This window comes from Neofelis nebulosa, chromosome 16 (genome assembly GCF_028018385.1).
Source record: "Neofelis nebulosa isolate mNeoNeb1 chromosome 16, mNeoNeb1.pri, whole genome shotgun sequence".
Classification (NCBI taxonomy): Eukaryota; Metazoa; Chordata; class Mammalia; order Carnivora; family Felidae; genus Neofelis; species Neofelis nebulosa.
This window is the reverse complement of record NC_080797.1, coordinates 27,772,983-27,797,476: the sequence shown is the minus strand read 5'-3', so window position 1 is coordinate 27,797,476 and position 24,494 is coordinate 27,772,983. Positions and strand designations below refer to the sequence as shown.

Below are 24,494 nucleotides of genomic sequence, written 5' to 3'. Positions count from 1 at the left end.
TCCTCTTGGTTAACTATTAACTTCAACAAGACTTTTGTTTATGAATAGACCCTCCAGTCTCAAGTCTTTAGAATTCCCTGAATTATTGGAAAGATATTCATGATTTCCCATATAACTAGTGAAGAGCCTCAGCAAGCCCGAAGACTACAATCTACATGAACTGAAACTTAGCTCTTAGCCAAACGTCTTACAAGGTGTAAAGTTTTTAGCTTTAATCACCATTTCAGTTAATTCACAGTAGAGCCAAGAGCAAAAATATAATCTATTCTGAAACAAAGTTATTTGGAGCTTTTCAAATGATGAAATTTTACAAAGGAATAAAGTCCTCCATGTTGCTCTCACATGAAGCACTTTGAGGGTGGGGCTACACAGTTGGTTATTTCCTACCTTAATCTCACTTTACCATTCTGCTACCAGGCTATTAAATGACTCACCTGATGAGGTACTTACAAAAAGCCTTGATGCAATTTTGCCTAAAATTATAAATTTAAACTCATTTTACTTCTTGCAATATAAATAGACCATTTTAAGGAGGGCCTTCTGATCTCCCCACTTCCCAAACTTAAATTATAGAAAGGAGCAGTCTTTTTAGTTTTTATGGTTAAAAAAACAGACCATCTAAGCAAAGTTTTACATGACATTATATATGTAAAATAAAGTACAATTTCCACTTAATTCAGTCTTCAAATATTTTTTATTGGAAGGCCATGCGTTGCCTTCATTTATTGTATTTCAAATCACTGTACATTTACTTGTGAAAACACTGCCTGCATTTTCTAGTACAAAAAAAACCTAAAAATTGTTTCAGGAATGTAGAGAAATATCCAACTTAAATAGCGAAAAAGTGCACCATAATTACTGCTGCACTGCAGTCATTTCTGCATTTCCCATGTTTCTTAAATAACTATCTTGTCTGATAACACACAATATAAAGAGCAATTATGAAAAACAGACATTTACATATACTTCTAAAGTCTTATTGAGAATATCCTGTTGGCATTGGATAACCAATCATAGGTGCAGCTGCAGTAGCAGGATATGCATATGCCTGTTGGTTCATGCCATTGTGCATATTTGGAACGTTACTTCCATATTGCTGAGTGCTATCATAACCGTTCTGGTAAGTCCCTGTTGGATTACCAGTCCTAAAACTGGTCTGTATACCAGCAGACACAAAATTACTTCCAAAGCTCCCATTGGTGTAATTTGCAGCACTGTAAACACCATTCTGAGTTTTTGCCCCAAAATCTCTCTTAAGCAGACTAGAATAACCTCGGTCATAATTTTCCCTGTCTCTAAAGGTATTAAATCCACCCCTTTTGCCCGCAGAGTATCTGTCCCGACGGTCATCCTTCATGCCTCCTCTACCCCTGGAACGACCTGTCAAGAAAAAAAAGATAATTGCATGCTGATTATTTCCATGCCACAAATCACTACTGACACAAAAAGGAATTAGGTAGCAAGTAGCTCTATTCACTCTGTGAAGTGCTTCTCCGTTTCAGATTAAAGATTTTTACTCACCCGCCAATCCCATTTAAATGGATTTGTAGACCATCATGTGACCCCAAATCACCAACGTTTCTTAATGAAGGTTGGTCTTACCTGAACCTCTGTCTTCGACCAACTGAAGCAACTTGGGATTAATTGCTTGATTAGCTTCACGAAGCACAGAGATAAGGTCGCTCACTTGCTTTATGTTATTAGGTGTAAAGAAAGTATATGCTGTGCCTGTTTTGGTACTGCGAGCAGTTCTTCCAATTCGATGAATATAATCCTCTGAGGAGTTAGGGTAGTCATAATTGATGACAAATTTCACATCTTCCACATCTGTAAGGTGTTGCAGTGTGGCAAAATAGCAATGTACGGAGTTTTGCACACCACAACAGCCAGACCAAAAATAAAAAGTTAGACAATTGTATTCCCAAGAAGGTACGGGCTGCAAAAAATACAGTTAAAATGGTTATCCATTCCCTGTAGGAATACCATTGAAATTGGAGAGGGGGGAAGGAAAAAAAAAAAAAAAAAAAAAAAAAAAAAAAAAAAAAAAAAAAAAAAAAAAAGCACACACCATCTACCTGGATGTCTCATTACCCACCCAATGATAGACAGCCTGTCAGTAAGACGTGTATTCTCTAACATATTCCCAAACCAGCAAGTCCCCTTACAGATCGTCAAGTGACATCTGAATGCTTCTGCGCAGTAGGGCCACTTAAAGGTTCACAGCAACCTCTTCATGTGCTCATTTTGAGGACCTTTGAACAAAAATGTACATGGTCCTTTGCATTACACACTCATCAGAAGTTCAAAATTCTGGCCACACTGCTTGTCTTGCCAAGACCTTACAACCGCAGCTGCAAGAAAAACATACCTGTCCCCCAAAAGTTGTTTTTATGCACTGTGTCTCGTCTAGGCAAGCGCTTCCAAGAAGCCAGGATTCACTTGAGAATGTGTCTCTCTCTGGCAGGTCTCGACATGACGACTACTGTGTAGGTGAGGGAGGAACTTTCAAAGCACTGCTTTCTTTTCCCACTGACTAAGTGTGAGAAGTTGCTCCTGCTCTAGATCTCATGTGCCAGTACTCACCAATTTGTAAAAGGCTTAGTACCTTTTAAAGCTGCTCTCTCCATTTCAAACTTGAACAAAAATTTCATTGAACATTGAAGTTTGGAAATTGTTCTTCAACATTTCAGCCAACTCACTGAAACTCAAAGACCCACAGATCACAGTAAACAGTTTGAAACAGTGCTGTACCATGGCAGTCATGCAAAGCATGGGACAGAAGAAATACCACGGCAGTGAACTGTGAGGATAACTTGCACTTTTTTCCCCCGGAGAGAACAGTTTACGGGGCAGAGGTGGTATGTTCTGCCTTTTGAAGATTACTGGCACACTTTCAGCTTTTCACCTCTCTAATCGACTGGAAGCAGCCAGCCGACCACTAGTCCTCCATCCCCCTCGAGTCCTCCGATTGTCATGCCTAGGCCTTGCCAAAGGCTGCACCTTTATATGAAAAAAACTTGGAAAAAATGCAGAGGTTAAAGAAAGCAATAAACTTTCTTTAAAAAAGTATATGGAGATCTTCTGGGAAACCGAGCCATGAATTCGAGTTTTTACTAACCTAGCCCTCTGGAGGCCACATCTGTAGCAATCAGAATGGGAGCTTTTCCATGTTTGAATTCTGTGAAAGAAAAACTATCATCAATAATGTAAGAATGACAGGTTTTAATAAAAATATTTTCATTTTCATTTGACTTACCATTTAGAACCCAGTCACGTTCCTGTTGACTCTTGTCACCATGGATACCCATGGCCGGCCACCTACATTAAAGAAAAACTATCAGTAAGTTCACCTTTAAAACCTGATAGATTTTAGTCTGCTTAAAAAACTAACCACAATTTCCTTTAGTTTTACCTGATGTACAGTTTTATTTACACCAGATATAACTGCCATCCATGAAACTCAAATCTGTTACTTTCGACCTGTTTGCCTCTCCCTCTAAACTCAGCTCTCATACACCTGCTTCAATGGAAGAAGCCCACATACCCGTCTCTCCTCATTTTTCTAGTAAGCTCATCACATCTTCTTTTGGTTTCGACAAAAACAATGGTTTTATTCTCCTTCTCACTCATGATCTCTTCCATTAGACGAATAAGTCTTGGAAAAACAAATTGTGAATTTTAATAAAAGAAGTCCACAGTTACAGACACATATTTATGGTCAGTGAAATCACTAACTCCGATTTACACAACTCAAGTAAAAACACCTGCTTGAACACTTGTATCAAGCAATTCTATCCTTGGTCCTTAACCCATAAAGAATGAGTTCCTTTGCCTTCTTTGCTATATGGTGATAACCAATTGCGTAAATGAAGGAAAGTATTTTAATAAGGATCGACAGACTAATTTTAAACAAACACACCCAACATTGCACCCAACTGAAAGTCACTTTTAAGATAACCTATCAAACAGTTAACTCCTGAATTTGTACAGTGATGTTTTTAGAACAATACTTCTACAGAAAACTTACTTTTCATCCTTTTCTACATCATGACATACATCCACAATCTGAAGAATATTGTGGTTTGCACTCAGTTCTAGTGCACCAATGTTTATGTGAATGTAGTCTTTCAGGAAATCTTCAGCAAGCTGTCTTACTTCTTTTGGCCAAGTTGCACTCCACATTAGGGTTTGCCTATCAGGCTGAAGAATTTGGGGTTAAAAAAAGCATTGTATTCTAAGAACAAATCTTTGAGATAAGTTTGAAAAGGAAACATTTTTAAAGGCTAACTTACTCTTATCTGATCCACAATCTTCCTTATTTGGGGTTCAAAGCCCATATCAAGCATTCTGTCTGCTTCATCAAGGACAAGGTAGGTGGTTCTTCTCAGATTGGTTTTCCCACACTCCAAAAAGTCAATCAGTCTTCCAGGTGTTGCAATACAGATTTCCACACCTTCAATGAAACACATGATGTAACTACAACACGTAGTGTAGAAGTTCTAGAACCAACGCTGACAAAATTATTGTTACATGCCTCTCTCCAAATCACGAATCTGTGGTCCCTTTGGAGCACCACCATAGATGCAAGTGGACTTCAAGCGACATGCTCTACAGTATTCAGCAGCTACTTGCTGTACTTGTTGGGCCAGTTCCCGAGTTGGTGCCAGCACCAAGCACTAAAAGAAACACAAAGCAGAGGAGATTTTAACAGAGTCCCGGATCCTAGTTTTAAACTTACTGGCATTATGCTGGCAGGTAATTGATGTTTGCTGTAAAGACAGCTTTGTCTCCAACTAAGTTGAATAAGGCAACTAACATCTCCATGTAAAAGCACGAGTTTTTTGCTACAAATCTCTCCATCATACTAAGCAAAAGCTAATGAAAATATGTCTACTTACAATAGGCCCATCACCTCTCTCTAGGAATGGCTGATGATTGATGTGGACGATAGCAGGCAGCAAATACTATGGGGGGGAGGCAAACAACAGGAATTAAGTTAAAATGCTTCCGGTTTCTTTATATTCTCCATTTGTTTTCTCTAGCACATCACCACCGAATAAAACTCAAGAATTATCCCAAACTTACAGACAACGTTTTCCCGGATCCAGTCTGTGCTACTCCAACCATATCCAATCCACTTAGAGCAACGGGCCATCCCTGAGCTTGAATAGCAGTGGGCTCAGTAAAATTCTGTCTTGCAATGACATCCATTACGTTAGCTAAAATTAGGAACAATAATTCAATAAAATATTAGCGAAACCAGAAGAAAAAGAATAAATGAAGTGGGGGGGGGACCTCAAAACTAGGCACTTACCAGGGAAGTTCGCTTCATAAAAATTCAGAACTGGCTTTGGGCAGTTGTGACCTCTAACCGTAATTTCCTTACTCCTTCTGTAGGTCTCCACCTCTTGCTAAAAAACAAATTTTAATGATCTACTAAGTACCATGACAACCTTCACTAATATGCAAGTCAGCAGGTCCCTAACTTTTTAAATGATTAACAAACCTTAATGGGATTTTAAACCTGTATCCACATACAGACACCACACAGCACAAGATTCACCTATTGTGGTTATAGGTCAACAACTCTGAAGTAGAAAAATCCCAAGCCACCTGTTTTTATAAGTACCACCTCTTTCTTAGCTACCATAAAAGTGTGAATTTCCCTTAATTTGGTCATTTCCAAGACCTCTCTATTCAGATTTTAAGTCATTATTGAATTATAGCCTGATAAAACCATGTGAAATTACTCACTGCTGTGCGCCTAGCCAAATCAGGGTGCTCTTGATAAAAATTCTTCTCAAATTTGGGCAGCTCATCAAGATTCCACTTCTTTTTGACTAGTTTTTCCCCAGGATTTCCAAACTTCTTTCCAGATAGGGGCCCTGCCCTACTTCCCCCAAATCGAGGTGCACCAAACCTGGAAAAACAAAAACAAAAACCTCACATTTTCAAATGTCTACACAGTGATTTACATACAGACTTTTCATCCTTTGGCACACACTAAAGGTAAATGACTTTCACAGTTTGAAGACTTAGCACTGCCCTTGGTGATGGTCATGCTATCAAAAGCCACCATTAGCACCATCTCTCTCCCCTCCCGTTGTCCCAAGTACACACTACTAAAGCCAAGTCAACAGCCCGGGAGATAGCAGGTCGGAAACTGGCTGCCCAAACGCCCGAAGTTCCGATTACAAGGATAGACAACAGCTTATGGTTACTAGCCTTTCCCGTGAGCTTAGGAATTAAATGTCTGGAAAAGAGACAATACAAGGGAGGAGCTTAACAGCGATATTATTTATCAACTGTTTTCAAGCAAAAAAGCTTTGATTTTAAGGAATAGCGGGGACAACACAAGCAATGAGAACAGAACAAGGACGGTGGTCTCAGGGACACTTACGCAAGCCAATCGAATTGGGGGTATCCCGCGGAAGGGCTCCTGATTCTGATAGCAAAATTATATAACGCAAAGAAAAAGAGGAGGAGGAGCTGGCAACTACCGGGGGAGGAGTCCCGGACCGGGCGGCGTTCCCGCTGGGGCGGCGCTTCCCCCTTTGTCTCGCATTTCTCTCTGCGCCACATTTTCTCGACGCTGCCATTTTGAGCTCCTCCGCCGGGCGGGGTAACAAAGGCGCCGCCGCCATGTCCGACGCCGGCATTTTGTACCCGCGACCCAACCACATGGCCGATTCCCGCGGCGCTGGCCACCCTGCTGCCCCTGTCACATCAACGGGTTCGGAGGCGAGCCCGGCGGCTCTCATAGAATTCCCGGGGCACCTAAACCACATCTCGAAGGGTTGCACCCAATAGCGACGACTTCATCCTCTTGGAAACGTCGCGCTTTCCTCCCCTCGAAATACCCTCCCCCGAATTCTCCCAACAGCTGCTCAATCGCCGGGGAAACTTCGATGTTCCCCCCCACCCCGCCAGCCCGCCAACAAAAGGCGACCTTAAGAACCGTTAACAGAATAACAGCTTTCAATCAGTTTTTGACAAATACCAAAATGGCGCAAGCCTTCGGTCACAAAAGCCTAAAGATAGGCTGAAAAACCCAAGTTCCTGTCGCCCCCGCCCGCCACCTTCATCGGCCTCCCATCCCCCACTGCCAGGCCTGACAAGTCCGTTCCCACACTCACCCTCGATCCCGGCCGCGGTCTCGGTCACTCGAATAACCCGACATGGCGTCAATGGTTGCGGTTGGCGGGGAACGAAATGGAGAGAATCGGGTGCGACGAGTCGCTGCGGGTGGCTTTGGCGACAGCAAAGCCTTGCGGGGGCGGCAGCGGCGGAGGAGCGGCGATGACTAGGGCCGGAGCTGCTCAACGAGAGACCGGTGGAAATGAATGAGGTGCCGGCCGCGTCCCGGCAGCCGGTTTTATAGTCTGGACCGCCTCCTCCGCCGCAAAGAACGCTGGGAGCCGCTCTATGACCTAATCACTCCGCCCCTGCGCAGAGGCCGCAACGCCCGCCGGCGTTCCGGGATCCGCCATGTTCTCGCCCCACCCCCCACCGCCCCTCCCTCGGAATCGCCGGTTTAGGGCCCCTTTCATGGCTGCACCCACCCACACTGAGATGTCTCAGCCTACACTCTATTCTTTACCTTTTCCTCGTTTTTCCACACTTCAAGGAGGCCACCCTGCCCTTTTCCAGGTTCAGCCTACCCAACAAAATGGCCAGCACAGGCCAACCCACTCAGCCCACTTGGAGATGTTTACGTCTCCAAAGAGCCCTCACGCCTCTAACCAAATGAGACGGGAAGGCGGAGCCAGACGTTGTCACGTGGCTGCTCCCGCCCATGGGGTAGGCGGACCGCACTACATCTCCAGTTGGCGTCGGCGGAGGAATACGAAATAGCTCGCCGGAAGTTCCGTACTAATGTCCCCGGGAGACCGACCTGGGCTGCTGGGTGTGACCCGATATGTCAAACCCACCCACCTGAGAATCCCTTAGCGGGATATTGCCCGCGGCGAAGGGTATCTAGAGCCCACAAACCGCCGCCTCGGTCCGTGCTGAGAAAGGAAGTCCTCCTGTGATGACCAATCAGCAGCGAGAAGCCGTTCTAAAGTCCCACCCTCTTTCTTCCCCAGCCCTTTCGTTTCGTTCCCCCACCTCGGCGGTGCGTCTGCGCTGTTCGGCCCTTCCAGGACGCCGTCCATCGCGCGCCCAGTTGGGAGTCTAGCGGCAACCTGCCTCCGTGACATGGCCGGCTCAGAGGCTGGTGAGTCTCGGCCCGGAGCGCCGGTGTGTGTGGACTGAAACCGTTTAAGAACCCGAATGCCCCTATTCCTTTTATCTCGAGTCCTCCGGCTGGACTCACTGGTCTGGCCTGCCGACGAGGCTCGTCACAGACACCCCGTCGTGGTCGGCGGGTTTGGGTCTCTTAGCCCCGCTCTCGGTTCGCTTAGTGGCCATCGAGCGCGATTTCGGGGTGTGAAGAGGAGGGCCCGCAGCACGCCTGCAGCCTGGCTGCAAAGAGGGCGGTCAGAAAGCAGAACGTGTCCTCCTGGCACCTGTATTCTCGGGAATCCAGCCGCTGTCAGCGCGCTCTCTGCTTCTTGCATTGTGGAGACTGAGGCCGTACCTGCCTGTACCTTGAACTTTTGAGCAACGGCACTCTTACGGTGTTGTTGTTGATGCCCTTGCCAAAGTAGAACGGTGGTGGATTTTTCTCTTCGGTGCTCTGTGTCGTTACCTGGCTTTTTCTAGCAACCGCTTTCGAGAAGCGAGTTGATTGGGTTGCCTGGGACGCCTTCATCCTTTTCTTCCAGGCAGCGTTCAGACTTCAAACCCTTTGGTTTGGTCAGCTTGAGAACTGGGCACGGGGAGAGAGAGAGAACGGGATTCTTGAAAGATACTCTCATTTGTTTCTGGGAAGAGGGAGATGATGTGCCTTGAATACAGACACATTTTTAGAACCTGCTGAGCATGTCAGATACAGAGTAACAGAACTTTCTCTTTAGTTGCTTATTATATCAGGGCGCAAATATTTCAAGCTTTCTAAATTGTTCGAGAAACCCTTGAAGTGTGCTTGCTATAATTCCAACGGTGTCTGGGGGTGGGTTGCGGTGGCACAGGAAACTTCAGTGTTGATAATGTGCTAGCTGTGAATTTAGAGACATTTTTAGGTATTTTCTATGTTTTATTTCTTACACATTAAATATAATTAAAAACTAACAAATGTTGTAGTGTTAGTGTCGTTACTTCACTTCTTAACAGCCTGCGTTAATCAGCCTATTGGGCACCAGAGAAATTCTGACTTGCACAAGATAATTGGGTAAAAACATGACTAACGCTATTGGGAATTTGAAACAGCATTCATTAATTAGTTTCTGGTAGCCTCAGACTATCATTAACAAAGTGTCTTGCTTATGACATATTTGTTTACTTATACGTATGTTTTAAATAAAAACAGCTTTGTGTGGCTTGTAAAATAAGAAAAGGGTACATAACTTAGGACTTTAGCTTATAACGGTAGAAATTGGATTTGCATCATAGTTTTTACTACGTTGAAATTCTAGCACTCTAGCACTTCGAGTGCTAGAAATTAAATAATGTATTTTCAAAATTCATGCCTTGGAGGGCCTTTGAACCTATATAGTAACCAAATTTCTTATCTTGTGCTTCATTCAATGTCTGTCTTTGTGGGGTCGACTTTTGCTATTTAAGGCTTATCTTTTTCCTTTCCTAACAGAGTGGATAACTGTTGCCAATAACCTTCTTTTGAAATGTCACATACACCTGAGGATACGAGAACTGGAAGACTGTGATGCTAATGTTTTTATTGCTCTTTATCAATCCATTTTGGGAGAAAAGGTACCAGGTAAGGGTACTAAAAAGTGGGAGTAATAGTGACTATATGTTAGGCCAGGTGTTTTGAGTGTCCTAAGTTAGATCCTGTGGTGTTTATGAAATCCTGTATTTTCTCTTTGTTTACATTTTATTTGCATGTAACTGTTGCATTCGTTACCATAATAAAGACCCACATGTAGTAACAGCCTTGTTCAAATCAGTTTGAGTGGTCTTGGTCATTGTGTCAATCATGGCTAATACCTTGTGGAAGTCACACCTTTTCTGTACATATATTTTCAAAAATTCTAAAATTGAGTAGAACTTGGAAACTTATTGGGTCCTGTTGCTTAACCAGTATTATGGATATGAATTGATGATTGTACTGCATCCCTGGTTGAGTAGCTCAGAGTCTTTATCCATAGATCTCTACTGTCTCTGCTATAACCATTTGTATTAAAGCTCTGTGTAGTCTCTTTTCCTTTCCCACTGTTACCATGAGTTAGTGCCCTCATCACTTGGAATAATGGAGATGGCCTCTAGCTGGTATCTTTGATGCTAGTCTTAACCTTCATTTGAGCACAGAGGCCTATAGTTATTAGACCAGTGTTTTAAAATACTTTTTTCAGGGCACCTGGGTTGCTTAGTCGGTTGAGCATCTGACTCTTGGTTTTGGGTCCAGTCATGATCTCAAGGTTCGTGAGTTTGAGCCCCACATCGGGCTCTGTGCTGACAGCATGGAGCCAACTTGGGATTCTCTCTCTGCCCCTCTCTGTCTGTCCCCTCCCTGCTCACTTGCGCTCTCTCTCTCTCTCTCAAAATAAATAAAAGAAAAACTTAAAAAATAAAGTACTTTTTTCTTCCTTCCCCCGTTCATCTCCCTCAGTGCCAGAGGAGAGACTCCAAATATAAGTTCAGTGTTAAAATCTTTCCTCACTGTGGTCTTTACTGACCTTTTGGGTTTTTTAAAGTTTATTTTGATTTATTTTTAATTTTTTAAAGTTTATTTGCATTTCAAAGTAAGTTTTACTTTGTTTTATATTTTTATTTTTTAATTTACACCCAAGTTAGCATATAGTGCAACAATGATTTCAGGAGATTCCTTAATGCCCCTTACCCATTTAGCCCATCCCCCCCCCCCCACAATTCCTCCAGCAACCTTCTGTTTGTTCTCTATATTTGTCTCTTATGTTTTGTTCCCCTCCCTGTTTTTAGATTTTTGTTTCCCTTCCCTATGTGCATCTGTTTTGTATCTTAAATTCCTCATATGAGTGAAGTCATATGATACTTGTGTTTCTCTAATTCTGCTTAGCATAATATTCTCAAGTTTCATCTACATAGGAGCAAGTGGCAAGATTTCATTCTTTTTGATTGCTCAGTAATACCCGTTTGTATGTATACATAGATATATATATGTACACATACACCATATGTATATATACACCACATTTTCTTTATCCATCTGTTGATAGACATTTGGGCTGTTTCCACACTTTGGCCATTGTTGATAGTGCTGCTATAAACATTGGGGTGCATGTGCCCCTTTGAAATACCACACCTGTATCCCTTGGATAAATACCTAGTAGCACAATTGCTCGGTCATAAGGTAGTTCTATTTTTAATTTTTTGAGGAACCTCCATACTGTTTTCCAGAGTGGGCTCACCAGTTTGCATTTACACCAGCAGTGCAGAAGAGATCCTCTTTGTCCACATCCTCGCTAACATCTGTTGTTGCCTGAGTTGTTAACGTTAGCCATTCTGACAGGTGTGGGATGGTATCTCATTGTGGCTTTGATTTGTATTTCCCTGATGATGAATGATGTTGAGCATTTTTTCATGTGTCAGTTGGCCATCTGGATGTCTCCTTTGGAGAAGTGTCTATTCATGTCTTTTGCCCATTTTTTCACTGGATTGTGTTTTGGATGTTGAGTTTGATAAGTTCTTTATAGATTTTGGATACTAACCCTTTATCTGATGTGTCATTTGCAAATATCTTCTCTCATTCCGTCCCCGTCGGTTGCCTTTTAGTCTTGCAGATTGTTTCCTTCGCTGTGCAGAAGCCTTTTATTTTGATGAGGTCCCAATAGTTCATTTTTGCTTTTGTTTCCCTTGCCTCTGGAGACGTGTTGAGTAAGAAGTTGCTGTGGCCAAGATCAAGGAGGTTTTTGCCTGCTTTCTCCTCGAGGATTTTGATGGCTTCCTGTCTTACATTGAGGTCTTTCATCCATTTTGAGTTTACTTTTGTGTCTGGTGTAAGAAAGTGGTCCAGGTTCATTCTTCTGCATGTCGCTGTCCTGTTTTCCCAGCACCATTTGTTGAAGAGACTGTCCTTATGCCATTGGATATTCTTTCCCTGCTTTGTCAAAGATGAGTTGGCCATACGTTTGTGGGTCCATTCCTGGATTCTCTGTTCTGTTGAATTGATCTGAGTGTCTGTTTTTGTGCCAGTACCATACTGTCTTGATGATTACAGCTTTGTAGTACAGCTTGAAGTCTGGGATTATGATGCCTGTAGCTTTGGTTTTCTTTTTCAAGATTGCTTTGGCTACCTGGGGTCTTTTCTGTTTCCATACAGATTGTAGGATTGTTTGTTCTAGCTCTGTGAAGAATGCTGGTGTTACTTTGATAGGGATTGCATTGAATATGTAAATTGCCTTGGGTAGTATTGACATTTTAACAATATTTGTTCTTCCTATCTAGGAGTATGGAATATTTTTTCATTTTTTTGTGTCTTCAATTTCTTTCATAAGCTTTCTGTAGTTTTCAGCATATAGATTTCTCATGTCTTTGGTTAGATTTATTACTAGGTATTTTATGGTTTTTGGTGCAAGTTTATTTATTTTAGAGCATGCACGGGGGAGGGGCAGAGAGAGGTAAAGAGAGAATCCCAAGCAGGCTCCATGCTGTCAGCATGGAACCTGATTCAGGGCTCAATCCCAGGAATGTGAGAACATGACCTGAGCCAGAATCAAGAGTTGGACACTTAACCACCTGAGCCACCCAGGGGCCTCTATTTTTATTTAGAGAGTGTGTGTATGAGTGGGGGAGGGGCAGAGAGAGAACAAGGGAGAGAGAATCCTAAGCAGGCTCCATATCATCTCAGAAGCCCTGAGATCATGACCTGAACCAAAATTAAGAGTCAGACGTTGAACCAACTAAGCCACCCAGACACCCTTATATACTGACCTTTTAAATCATTATGCCATTAATTCCTACTAGTTTACCTTCAGAAGGTTGTGGGGTTTTTTCCTCTCATGGAAAGCAGCCCATGATTGTGGGTTAAAGTCTCACTCCATTATTGTTTCCCTTACTAGAGTATTAGCACCTCCTTTATCTTTCTGTAGCATGGTGCTTATTGTAGAACATGTTCATATATATGTTGATTGACTAAGTATTCAACCACTAAAGGTGCTGTGTGGAATCAGGCTCTGTTAGCTTTATCTGAATTTTAGAGCCTGTTCTGTTTGGGTAGAGCTTACTTTTGTAGCACTTAACCTGACTCAGAAGCCTGGTCAGAGACAGATGAAAACTTGGACCCTCAGATGAAAAATGTGTAGCCTTTTTTCCACAGACCTCATAGCTATTCCCAGGAGTCAAGAGGATGAAGCTCACAATGTACAAGCAGTAATTGATTCGCTGGCCTTGGATTACCTGCAAGTCAGCTTGTCTCACATAACAGGTTGGTGTATACTTAACCATCAGATAATTTTGCATTTGACTAAAATAATTTGTTGGGTAGAATCCTAGACATTGTTTAGTTAACCAAATGAGTAAGCTTATGAAATAAACCAAGTGGCAAGACTGAGCCAAGACAAATTGACTGGTAGAGTTAAGGCAGCCATTCTTAAGAGGTTTTTTAGGAGAGTCATACATTGAGTTTATGATGGACCTGAGTCTGAGATGTAAGAATTCTGGCTGGTGGTTAAAGGTATGTTTTTTGTTATTTTGTTATTTTAAAGCTAACATGCTGCTTGTTTGTAGTAGCTAAAAATTAGCTACATCTAAATATCCGTTAAATAGGGACAGGTTAAATAAGTTATGATAGCTCCATGCAGGGAATTACTCTGCTACTGTAAAAGATGATTGATGATGCTCATTATGTACAATGTTCCATATTAGTGGAACAGTCTCCAATATGTGTAATGTCAGAAAGATGTGCACTTAACAATGATAATGTGCAGAGTAGGGTGCTGCTTATAAAAACAAAGGTAAGGAGAGGAAATATGCAGTTGATTGCTTGCAGAAGGACTCTTTGAAAGCATGTGCAAGAAACCTGTAATGCCAATTGCTTCCAGTAAGAGGAACTTCAGGGCTGCAGGACGAGGGTGGGATGAGACTTCATTATATAACTTTTATACTTCTTGAATTTTATTTTGTTTTTTTTAAAGTTTATTTATTTATTTTGAGAGAAAGAGTGCGTGAATGGGGGACAGGCAGAGAGAGAGAGAGAATCCCAAGGAGACCACACTGTCAGCGCAGAGCCCGGCATGGTGCTCCATCCCACAAACTGTGAGATCATGACCTGAGCTGAAATCAAGAGTCAGATGCTCAACCAACTGAGCCACCCAGGCGCCCCTGAATTTTAAGCCTCATGAATATTTTCTCTATTCAAAATAAATAAAACTGTAAATTGTTTTTGAAACTTTTTCCAAAATAGAGTATATCGTGCTTGTATTCTAAAGCCAAACATACCAAATATAAATATATTTGTAAATCCCTGTATTCTAGATAGAAAATGAGGATTATTCCAGTAAATTATTTCAAGCTAAGGAAAAGAGGGAATCTGTGCATTTGAACCTACATTTGAATCACTTAGAGAAGGCTTACACCATTGGTTTGTTCTTGGGCAGTTAAATGTTAATCAGGATTGGTCACTCACGTCTCTCAATGTGATGTTGACCTCAAGTTTTGCAAAAATACTCTGTCTTAAGTTTTGAGTGCAGTTCTAGGAGTAAAAATGGTAAATTAGTTTGAAGATAATTCATTTTGAGGGATAATCCCAGGGTTTTCCTGTTCTTTTGCAATTCGGAATTGCTTTATCACTGGAATAGGGTAATTTCTGGTATTTGTTCTTTTTAAACCTATAGCATAGTTGTATCTGCTTATGTAACTTTTTAATGCAGAGCTGCTCCTAACAACTCTCACCCACCCCGTGAAAAGTTGCAGAACTGCTTATCTCCTCCAGTATACTGCAAAGCAGCTTTTTACTCGTTGTGTTCTTGTTCAGTTTAAAATACTTTCTTCTGTACCATGAAGCACTGCATTTTGGTGGGCGGCCTTAGTTGCTGGGTTGGCAGAGGATGCTCCCCATCCTGGCAACTGAGAAGTTCTGAGTATGCCCTTGGGGTATACTTGTGTATCTCGTTAAGCCAGAAAAACAAGGCTTAAGAAGATTTGTTTGCTTTAAACCAAAAAAAAAAAAAAAAAAAAAAAATTGTCAAATACTGTCTATCTGTATTGGTAATTTTGTAAAACATCGTATTTCTGGTTTAGGTTTGTTTTGCATCATGAGTGAAATTTTGAATGGCTAGATTCTCTCAAATATCAAGTTTCCATTGTGTCTTTCCCTTACTGGTTTGAACTTAAGAGAATGCAGGCATGACCTCCCAAAGGACAACCCAGCTGTCTCAAGAGTTACATTCCATCCATACCTGATGTTGATTAGAGTCCATTTTAGGTGATATTAAGCATGCTAAGTTTCCATGCTTTTACCAACCCATTTCTTGTCAACATATCAATTTAGCATGTATTAAAAATTTATTATGAGACAAGTATTGTGCCAGGAATTGTTTAAAGAGTAACTCCTGGGTGTAAAGTGGATGTGGTGGGAGGTGAGGCTGGAGAAGTTGGGACTGAGGTGAGATTAAAAAGTTTTACGTGCATGGCCAGTGTTTTTAAGAAAATTTATTATTGAAGTTTAGTTGACATACAAAATTATATTAGTTTCAGATGTACAACATAGTGATTGGACAGTTCTATGTGTTACATAGTGCTCACTGTAATAAGTATAGTAACCGACCACTACCTTACAACGCTATTACAATGTTATTGATGTTATTCCCTATGCTTTATTTTTCATCTCTGATTTATTTTATAACTGGAAGTTATACAAACTGTATGCAAAGCTGTATAAATTGGAAATTTGTATGAATGGACAAGTTTTTAAAATTAGTATTTTATTTATTTTTTGAGAGAGAGAGAGAGTGAGAGCACCTGGGTCTGAGCAGGGGAGGGGCGTGGGGAGAGGGAGAGAGAATCTCAAGCAGGTTCCACGCCTGACATGGGGGGGGGGTGTTGCTCCATCCCACGACCCTGGGATCATGACCTGAGCTGAAGTCAAGAGTCAGACACTTAACTAACTGAGCCACCCAGGCATCCCACATGGGCAGTTTTTAAATTAAGAAAATGACATGACCTATATAAAATGAATAGGAGTTAACAAATAGAAAAAATGAGGAATTCCTGATGAAAGTATCCCAACAAGTTTTTTGTTTTTATGTTACTCTACTGCTGTTATCTTCAGAACAAACCACTATCTAGAAGTAGGATCCCACGATCTGAAACTGTGTTGCTTCCTGCCATTTTTTTTCACCAGCCTAAAAAAAGTTCCGCTTAGATACTTTATATCTTGGTATAAATCTTACCAGAGGATGTTTTATTAAGTCTACTTATTTTGTTTCTTGGTAAAGGAAGGAATATGCTAATTAATTACCAAACTTTATATTCAAGACTGCTTCTTTTGTTTTTTCAAATATAATTAGGTATCAAGACATTCATGTTTTTAATATTTATAATATTATTCATTTTCCTGAATTAGTTTGTAATTCTTTTATCTGAACAGTATTTACACAGTGGTATATTTGTTTTGAAACTTTGAGACTTTTAGTTTCTTGGTTAATATTTTTAATAGCTTTTTATCCTGTGTTTAGGAGAAAATATAGTGAAGGGAGATAAAGAATCTATTAAGAATCTGCTAGAAATCTTTGATGGGTTGCTGGAGTATCTTACAGAACACATCAGTGAGACATCTCATGAAAAAAGTAAGTTTTAAAATTGTAATTTGATTTGGCTTATATTCTACATCATGTCCCTTTTTGCCTCTTTTCTTTTTGTGTATTTTTCTTCAAAGGAATTAGAATAACTAATGCATATACCTGGTAAATTAAATCTCACTTCTTAACTGTTCTAAGTGGTTGGAAAAAAATATCTTAGACTATCATCATGTCCTTTGTCAGTTTGGATGTGCTAATCTATAAAAAGTTCTGATTAAAGTTGCTTACTGTCCTATTATTGCATGAAATGACTTATTCCAAAATTTCCTGTCAGAACTGCCATTTTTGTTATAAATTTGGATATTGCTAAAGCATTAACAGGAGGAATTGGAGTGTTTTTGTCTTTAACCTATGTTTAGGTTTGTGACAGCCTGAAAGTTTTATTTTAGCCTTTGAGTAATCCAGTTCTCCAAAAAGTTATCCAACAAGTTTTCAGCAGCAATAACAAACAACATAAATTCTAATATGAATGAAGACAAAAAAATGTGGGTAGGCTCATCGTTCCTACTTCTCGAGTGGTTGTGATAACATCTGACCTTAAACTCTTTAGTGATAGTTTTCTACCTTTTATCATTGTTGCTGAAAAGATTTAAAAGCATATGTAGGTCTGGCCTGGAGGGGAAAACTGCCACAGGGGATATTTCTTATTTCAAACACTTGAGTGTTCTGAGTGTGGAGTGTTTTGAGTGTTTGAAATATGTTAAATATGTACCAGCCTCGGTTCGCTGGGAGGATTCATAATTGCATGGCATGTTTTATTGCTCTCAAAGAAACCTAAGTTTCTGACTTAAGTCAGGAAGACAGCCATAACTGCATACAGTAGTCCCCCTAGATGCAGTTTTGCTTTCCACTCGCAGTCCCCCTTGGTCCAGAAGCAGATGATCCTCCTGAGGTATTGTCAGAAGGTCGGTTATTAATAGCCTAATGCTACATCACAATGCCTGTGTCATTCAGCTCACTTCGTCTCATCACGTAGGCATCTTATCATCCCACATCATCACAAGAAGCAGGTGAGTACAGTACAATAAGATATTTTGACAGACCACATTTCTATAACTTTTGTTATAGTGTGTTTTTATAATTGTTCTATTTTATTATTAGCTATTCCTTATCTTGATGTGCCTAATCTAGAAGTTAAACTTTATCATATGTATGTTTAGGAAAAAACATAGTATATATAGGTTCAATCTTACCTGGTTTCAGGCATCCTCTGGGGGTCTTGGAACATATCCCTCGGGGGGGGGGGGACTGTTAAACAATAAAAACCATTATAGGAGAATTGGGGGAGAGTGAAAGACATGTGAAATTTACCTAATTCAAGGCTACTTAGTAGGTATTTTGAGGCTTGGTGGCTTTAACCATTTTAGCGACAAGATTAAGAGATGGAAAACTACCTTTGGTGGAAATTGATTAATTTGAAGTTTTACACTAACAGCAGCAGTTTTTACAATGTAGTGCTTGATTGCAGGTAGAAGAGGAATGGTAGTGGCTTTACCACAAGTAGGGCAGTGGGGATGGCGAGAGGAGGGCAGAACTGAGAGATACTTAAATGTGAGTCTGGTAATAGTGAGACGCGGAGGCAGGGTGTGCGGGAGGGAGATTTCCAGGGGAGGTCAGTAGAATGTGGTGAGCTTAGTGCTGCTAGGAGGGGGTTGCAGAGGTGGGACCTCCCAGCGCAGCAGTACTGTGGTTGGATGGTGTTTTCTGAAGTGTGATTCTCACCTTTGCAGGTCCAAGCTGATACGGCAGTATTACCTAGAGCTAATCAGAGTCTTCAAAATGCCAGTTAATAGTGGGAAGTCAATCTTTATTATCATGAGTCACATCATGTACAGAGCAACTTTTTCCTGGTACCTGAGCTAGCATTATCATTAACTTACCACTGAAGAACAGGGATTTGAAAGCAGACTTTGCGTCAATGCTAAGTTCTGCCTCTCATTGTTTGAAGCTCTCTGAGCCTCAGTGTTCTCATTTGAAATTCTTCCATGGCTATAGTGATGGTTGAGTAAGTAGATATATAAATAGTGTAGTTCCAAGCCTAGCTCCGAGTCAGTGCGCAGTGAATGTTAACTAATGTTATTACAGTGTTGGTTATTTTGAATACAGAAATAGGAAAAAAAAGAAGGTAGGTGCTCAAATAGAGAAATCTCTAGAAGTGGGGATGGGAATATTCAGAGGCGTCAATCTGAATCATAGGAAGTTTCACCCACGTACCTCCTGAAATCAATTCCCTAGTGTGTTGCTGCTGGCGAAAGTGTATTCCTCAGAAATGTTGAGTTGAAAAAGGAGTGATAGTTTGAAAGAGAACTTCAGCCGAGCTTTGATGTACTCTGACTCTTGGCCTGGGAGGGATAGTCTTGGAGCTTGAGGCTCACAGTTGTGTTCTGAAGCCACAGCCTAGTCCTCTTGCTTCAGACATCCCTTACTGAACAGGGAGGTTATAAACAATAAAAAATAAACCTACCACCTATCTTAAAAAATAAAACATTGCTAGTACAACTGTAGTCCTTGCTTTTAAAGCACCATTTATCTTGCTTCTGTTACCCAAGTAATAATGGTCTTCACGGGTGATAATTTGGTTCTTTCTAATTTCATGTTCACAAAAGGCCAGTTTACCAGGAGAAGATGAGGGTGCTTAACTGTTCTTACCTCTACCCACCCCCATATAAAAATAGCATTATTAATTTAGAGGGTTTTTGGTGTTGTTTTTATCTATTCTAAACAGGTGAAACTGGACAGAGTTTTAAAGAATTCCATCAAGGAGAACCTTTAGAAGAGCCAGAAAGTACTAAGGAATCCAAATCATCATGGAAAAAGGTTTCTTTTGGGAGGTAGCACTCAATGTCTATGAATTTAATCAAAACAAGTTATGCTTTTTCCTTCTAAGAATTGGCACACAACATACCACAATGGCAGCAAAAACCAAAACAAACTGATGGGAAAATCTCAGTACCTTCTCATAGTTTAAATCTCCCTGACGGAATTTTAAGAACCTTGTGCTATATGTAATACTTAAGTCTCAGTATTAAACACCTGTGTATTGTCTTCTTCCTAGTTAGTTCTTTTATTCCAAAATACTTCTTTTAAAAAAAAATTTTTTTTTTTTTTAAACATTTATTTATTGTTGAGAGAAAAGGGAGCGTGAGTGGGAGAGGGACAGAGAAAGGAAGATGCAGAATTGGAAGCAGGCTCCAGCCTCTGAGCTGTCAGCACAGAGCCCAACGCAGGGCTCAAACTCATGAGCAGTGAGGTCATGACCTTAGCTGGAGTCGGATGCTTAACTGACTGAGCCACCCAGGTGCCCCTTTCCAAAATACATCTTTAGTGGGGCGCCTGGGTGACTTAGCTGGTTAAGTGCACCTGCATATTTTTATTTTTCCCTTGGTCATCAAAATAGTTTATGTTCCCTGTAGAAATCCTGGAAAGTACGAAGAAATAAAAAACAAGTGAAAAAAAAAAAGATGAGCTCGACCATTCAGAACTAAACAAAGGCTTGTTAATGTTTTGTTATACTTGAGTCTTTTTTTATAACGTTTTTTTTTTATTTAGTCATATTGTTTACATAGTTTTGTTTCCCGCATTTAAAAATTGTACATATCAAGTCTTTTTCCGAGTTGTTAAATTCTTTGTAATAATTTTTAATCCCTGTGTAACAGACCATATAGGTGCTTCACAATGGGCTAAACCACTCCTCTAAAGTGGAGGTGGATGTTTCTGGGTTTTTTTATAGTTTTTGAAAATGTGATACATGCTTTTGTTTGCTCTTTAAGCTACATCCAAAGAGTATGAATGTTATAAGCCTATTAGAAGTTGCCAGACTGCTTTCCAAAAAGGCCATGACAGTTTATACACTCACCGGCAGTATAAAATTGCTCGTTACTGTATCCTCATGAATCAGTAACATTAACTCATTCACAAATATCAGAGTTTTAAAATACCTGCAACTTTTATAGACAAAATATAACGTCATTACAGATTTGATGGTAGTTCTAACTACGGGTTGAACATAATGCTATGACTTTTAAATGTATGACTTTCCATTTTTTTTATGGAATTTGTCATGATTTGAAAGACACAGGCAATATCTTCCTGTTTAGGTATAGTACATGTGGAAAACCTGTCTTAAAGGAGACCACCACGAGATGAATTTCTTGACTTTATTTTTTATTATTAGATTTTTTTTACAGTGCAAAAGTGAAACAATGCAAAGATATTTAATGCAAAATTCATACCCTACCCAGATTCCACCCCCACACCCGTCGAGTATCCAGTGTTTATCGTTCTCTGTGTGTATTCTCCTATGCATTTAATCCTTGACACTTTCTACACGGCTATTTCTACCATACGTGTATGAGTTGAAACAGATAAACACCAAAAAGTGATAAGCAACAGACGGGAGTGTCTTGCCCTTTTACTGCACGTAGCCATGAGCAGTCTGAATACTCATAGGCAGGCTGTTTAAAGCAGCTTTCGTCAGGAGGGGCCCTCTGGTTAGGCTGGGCCCAAGTAAGTAAGGGAATCCTTTCAGGTGCTCCTTGTCATCTGAGGCTTTGGGCCCCTCTTGGGATGGAGATGAAACAGAGTCCACTGGTGAAGTAATTAGACTCGGAGACACAGCACACACCTTTTCTCTAAGAAGTAATGGTGAGTAAACTTCAGATACCTGTTATTCAGCATACAACTATGAAAATAAAAATAGTTATTCTTAGGAATGCTTACAGTTGAGAAGAATAGAGTTGTAACTCGACCTTAGAGTTGAATTTCCAGAGTATACCATGATTGACCTAAATATGAACAGTTACCTGAAATCAAACAAGTAGGAGTTATAGACACATGAGCAAGTTTGTCGTATAATATGTGGGACCCAATACCCTGAGAAGAGAATTCTGAATGCAACTTAATAGTCTACTCACATTCAGATTACCCCCTAAGTATAGTTTTCCTAAACTGGATGACTCACTCTTTTTATGGTTTCAAACAACAGTCAGTGGCAGTTCTTCCAGGCATCAGGCTACATTTCCAAGAGTCTGCTGCTCATACACAGTAAGCCTGAATATCTTTGAGGCCCATTTTGAGCCTCGTACCTTGCTGTCCTTCATCCCACTTCCTGTCCTGCCTACCTTAGTTGTCATGCTCTTTTCTGCCTTCATGTTGTTTCTTCTGCTGTGGTGCTCTTTCTTCATCTCTATTCCTGGCAAATTCACCCTACAAAGCCCAGCTTCCCCCACATGCCTAGATTCTGAGGCTCTGTTTCTACACTGTGGCCTTCTCATCTTATTTTGGTAATACTATTCTCACATTGTATAGTAATTTTGAGTATGTTTGTTTTATAAACTGTGAGTTCCAGGGACAGTAACCACACCAGCAAATATTTAGTGCTTTCCCTGTGCCACGCAGTGGTGTTATAGTGGTTAACAAAATAGACACCAATCCCTTCCCTCATGGAGCTTGTGTTCTGCTTGGGGAGGCGGCCAATAAGTAAGACAAGTAAGTGAAATACATAGTAAAATTATTCATATTCATCTTAGTGTTTTAGAGCTTCTCAAAACACCAAGCCCAAAATAAGTTGTGGTTTGTATTTTTTTAATGGAAGAACAGGAATGCTGGATAGGCATTAAGTATATTAAATTGGGAATCCAGTGGCCAAATTCTCATCCAGACTCTGCTACTGGCTATGTGACTTTGGACAAGGCCCTTATCTTTCCTGAGCCCGTTTCTTAACATGTGAAATTGGAGAATTCAGCAAAACCATCTGAGAAATCCCTTTGAGCATTAGTACTTTGGTTCCAAAGAATATACATTGAAATCCAAGGAATTAATGTTCAAAGAACCTCAATATGGAAGGTTAGACAGTAGACTAAAGGCATGTACTTGCCACTGGGATGACCGAAGTAACAGAATGACCAGAGTCAATTGAAAGTAACAAAAGAATGCTTCTTGAAGGAAGAGAGTCAAGTGGATTGACAGAAGATGGAAGGGACTATGATTTTAGAAATGGTGTTCTGTGATAGCAACTACCGTGTAGAAAGGTTGCATCTGTAAGAAGTGAGTTCTTTTCAGATTTTAACTATTTGGGTTATAATGCAATTAAGGCAAAAGAGAAAAGGTTGAGAGAAAAGCCAGGCTGAGGTGTTTTGGTTTGGTGTCATTAAGGGCTATGGTAGCTTCCTTTTATATTTGGATTTAAGTCATCAGATAACTGTCATCGTATACATTTATAGGCATCTAACTTAGGCTTCAATTTCTGGACTATGAATCTTATTTTTTTAATTGAGATATAATGAACGTGTAACATTATGTTAGTTTCAGATATACAGTCTATGGATTTTATGTTTACATGTGTTGTGAAATGACTGTCCCAATAAAAGTCTAGTTAATATTTGTCACCACAGATAGTGATGACAACTGTTAAGATCTCTTCTCTTAGCAACTTATAGTATTAACTATAGTCATGCTGTATATTTTATTCCCATGACTTAACTGGAAATTTTTACCTTTTGACCATCTTCACCCATTTTTTCCTACCCAGGGTTCCCCCTTATTTATGAAATGTCATATATGTTTATTATAGATACTTATTAATGCTTGCAGTAGACAAGTCCAGAGACTTTTCAGTAATAAAACAGTATATCCTAAAACAGTCTAAAAACTATAAGGAAATTTGAGTGTGTCACTTTCAGTCTGACAAATTAAAAGTGCCAAATGTTAACTAAGCATGAAATTTTGGAGAAATTTTATCAAAAAGAAACAGCATATGAGTTTCTTTGTCATCCAAGAAACTGAAGAAAAAATGGACTCAGGTAAAAATGAATTGCCTGGAGTCAAGTTGATGACAAATTTAGTTTAGGTAGTAGAGAAATTGTGGACCACATTATGAATTTTGAATATTAGATCTTAGATGCTCTTCGTGTAAAATATGAAGTTATGGAGTGAGATTCACATATTTTAAGCATGTTGATGTGAAAATGGCCCTGTTGCACTGGGTTGTGGAAAAGGAGAGCATAAAAAGATGTGTTTGCTGGATTTTAAGAGACATCAAATGAATGTCAGACATTTTAAAATATGCAGTGTCTTGAAATACATTGCATGGAGTTTGTGCAAGGTGAATTTTCCATTTTTAGTGTGATTATGTCAGTTAACCACTTTAGTAACTGAGTTTTCAGGATACATTCTCATACCTTCAAAGTGAGGAGTAAGTTTATGGTGAAGTCTTTCATTAAATTGAAGAAGGGATAAATAGTCATTTGTAGAGGAGGAGTCATAAGTCTGTTTTGTTTGTGGGAAGTTTATGTATTGTAGATTTCTAAGGGAGCAAAGTGGATATTCCCTCAATTTCAGAACTATTTTGATACAGCTCTCTATGTAATAACATTATAAAGCTGATTAAATATTATGCATTCAAAAGTTAGACAAAACAGTTTGACCTATAAATTTTTTATTATGATATCAACCAGGATTCGTAGCTCAGAGATATACCCACAGAACAGCATTTCTCCAATTCTCGCACCTATTTGTATGAGTATATTCCAGTAAAACACAAGCTAGGCACACCTGGCTAGCTTAGTCGGTACAGCATGCAACTCTTGATCTCAGAGTCGTGAGTTTGAGCCCCATGATGAATGTAGAGATTGCTTAAAAATAAAATCTTAAAACACA

At 40.1% G+C, this 24,494-nt stretch overlaps 2 protein-coding genes across 4 annotated transcripts in view; one reads left to right on the top strand and one right to left on the bottom strand.

Moving 5' to 3' along the window:
* Positions 1-675: 675 nt before the first annotated feature.
* On the bottom strand, positions 676-8,037 carry DDX5 (DEAD-box helicase 5). 3 transcript variants are annotated; one of them, XM_058705849.1, is made up of 14 exons: positions 7,936-8,037; positions 7,137-7,315; positions 5,755-5,920; positions 5,315-5,411; positions 5,086-5,219; positions 4,899-4,964; positions 4,535-4,676; positions 4,293-4,453; positions 4,028-4,200; positions 3,545-3,655; positions 3,257-3,318; positions 3,119-3,178; positions 1,603-1,827; positions 676-1,380 (listed from the first exon to the last, which is right to left on the bottom strand). In XM_058705849.1, exons 2-14 carry the CDS (start codon positions 7,178-7,180, stop codon positions 977-979), a joined length of 1,845 nt encoding a protein of 614 aa, XP_058561832.1. In that variant the 5' UTR covers positions 7,181-7,315; positions 7,936-8,037; the 3' UTR covers positions 676-976. The 3 variants fall into 3 exon arrangements, with proteins under 3 accessions (XP_058561832.1, XP_058561831.1, XP_058561829.1); XM_058705848.1 differs by lacking the exon at positions 7,936-8,037 and adding an exon at positions 7,601-7,746; XM_058705846.1 differs by lacking the exons at positions 7,137-7,315; positions 7,936-8,037 and adding an exon at positions 6,401-6,597.
* A 22-nt stretch (positions 8,038-8,059) lies between these two features.
* Positions 8,060-24,494, top strand: part of CEP95 (centrosomal protein 95) — a 43,404-nt gene continuing 26,969 nt past the window's right edge. The window contains exons 1-6 of the mRNA XM_058705845.1: positions 8,060-8,218; positions 9,692-9,820; positions 13,358-13,465; positions 16,716-16,826; positions 19,564-19,669; positions 21,367-21,482. Of these exons, the coding sequence (XP_058561828.1) occupies positions 8,200-8,218; positions 9,692-9,820; positions 13,358-13,465; positions 16,716-16,826; positions 19,564-19,669; positions 21,367-21,482 (589 nt within the window). The 5' untranslated portion in view covers positions 8,060-8,199. The remainder of the gene's footprint in view (positions 8,219-9,691; positions 9,821-13,357; positions 13,466-16,715; positions 16,827-19,563; positions 19,670-21,366; positions 21,483-24,494) is intronic.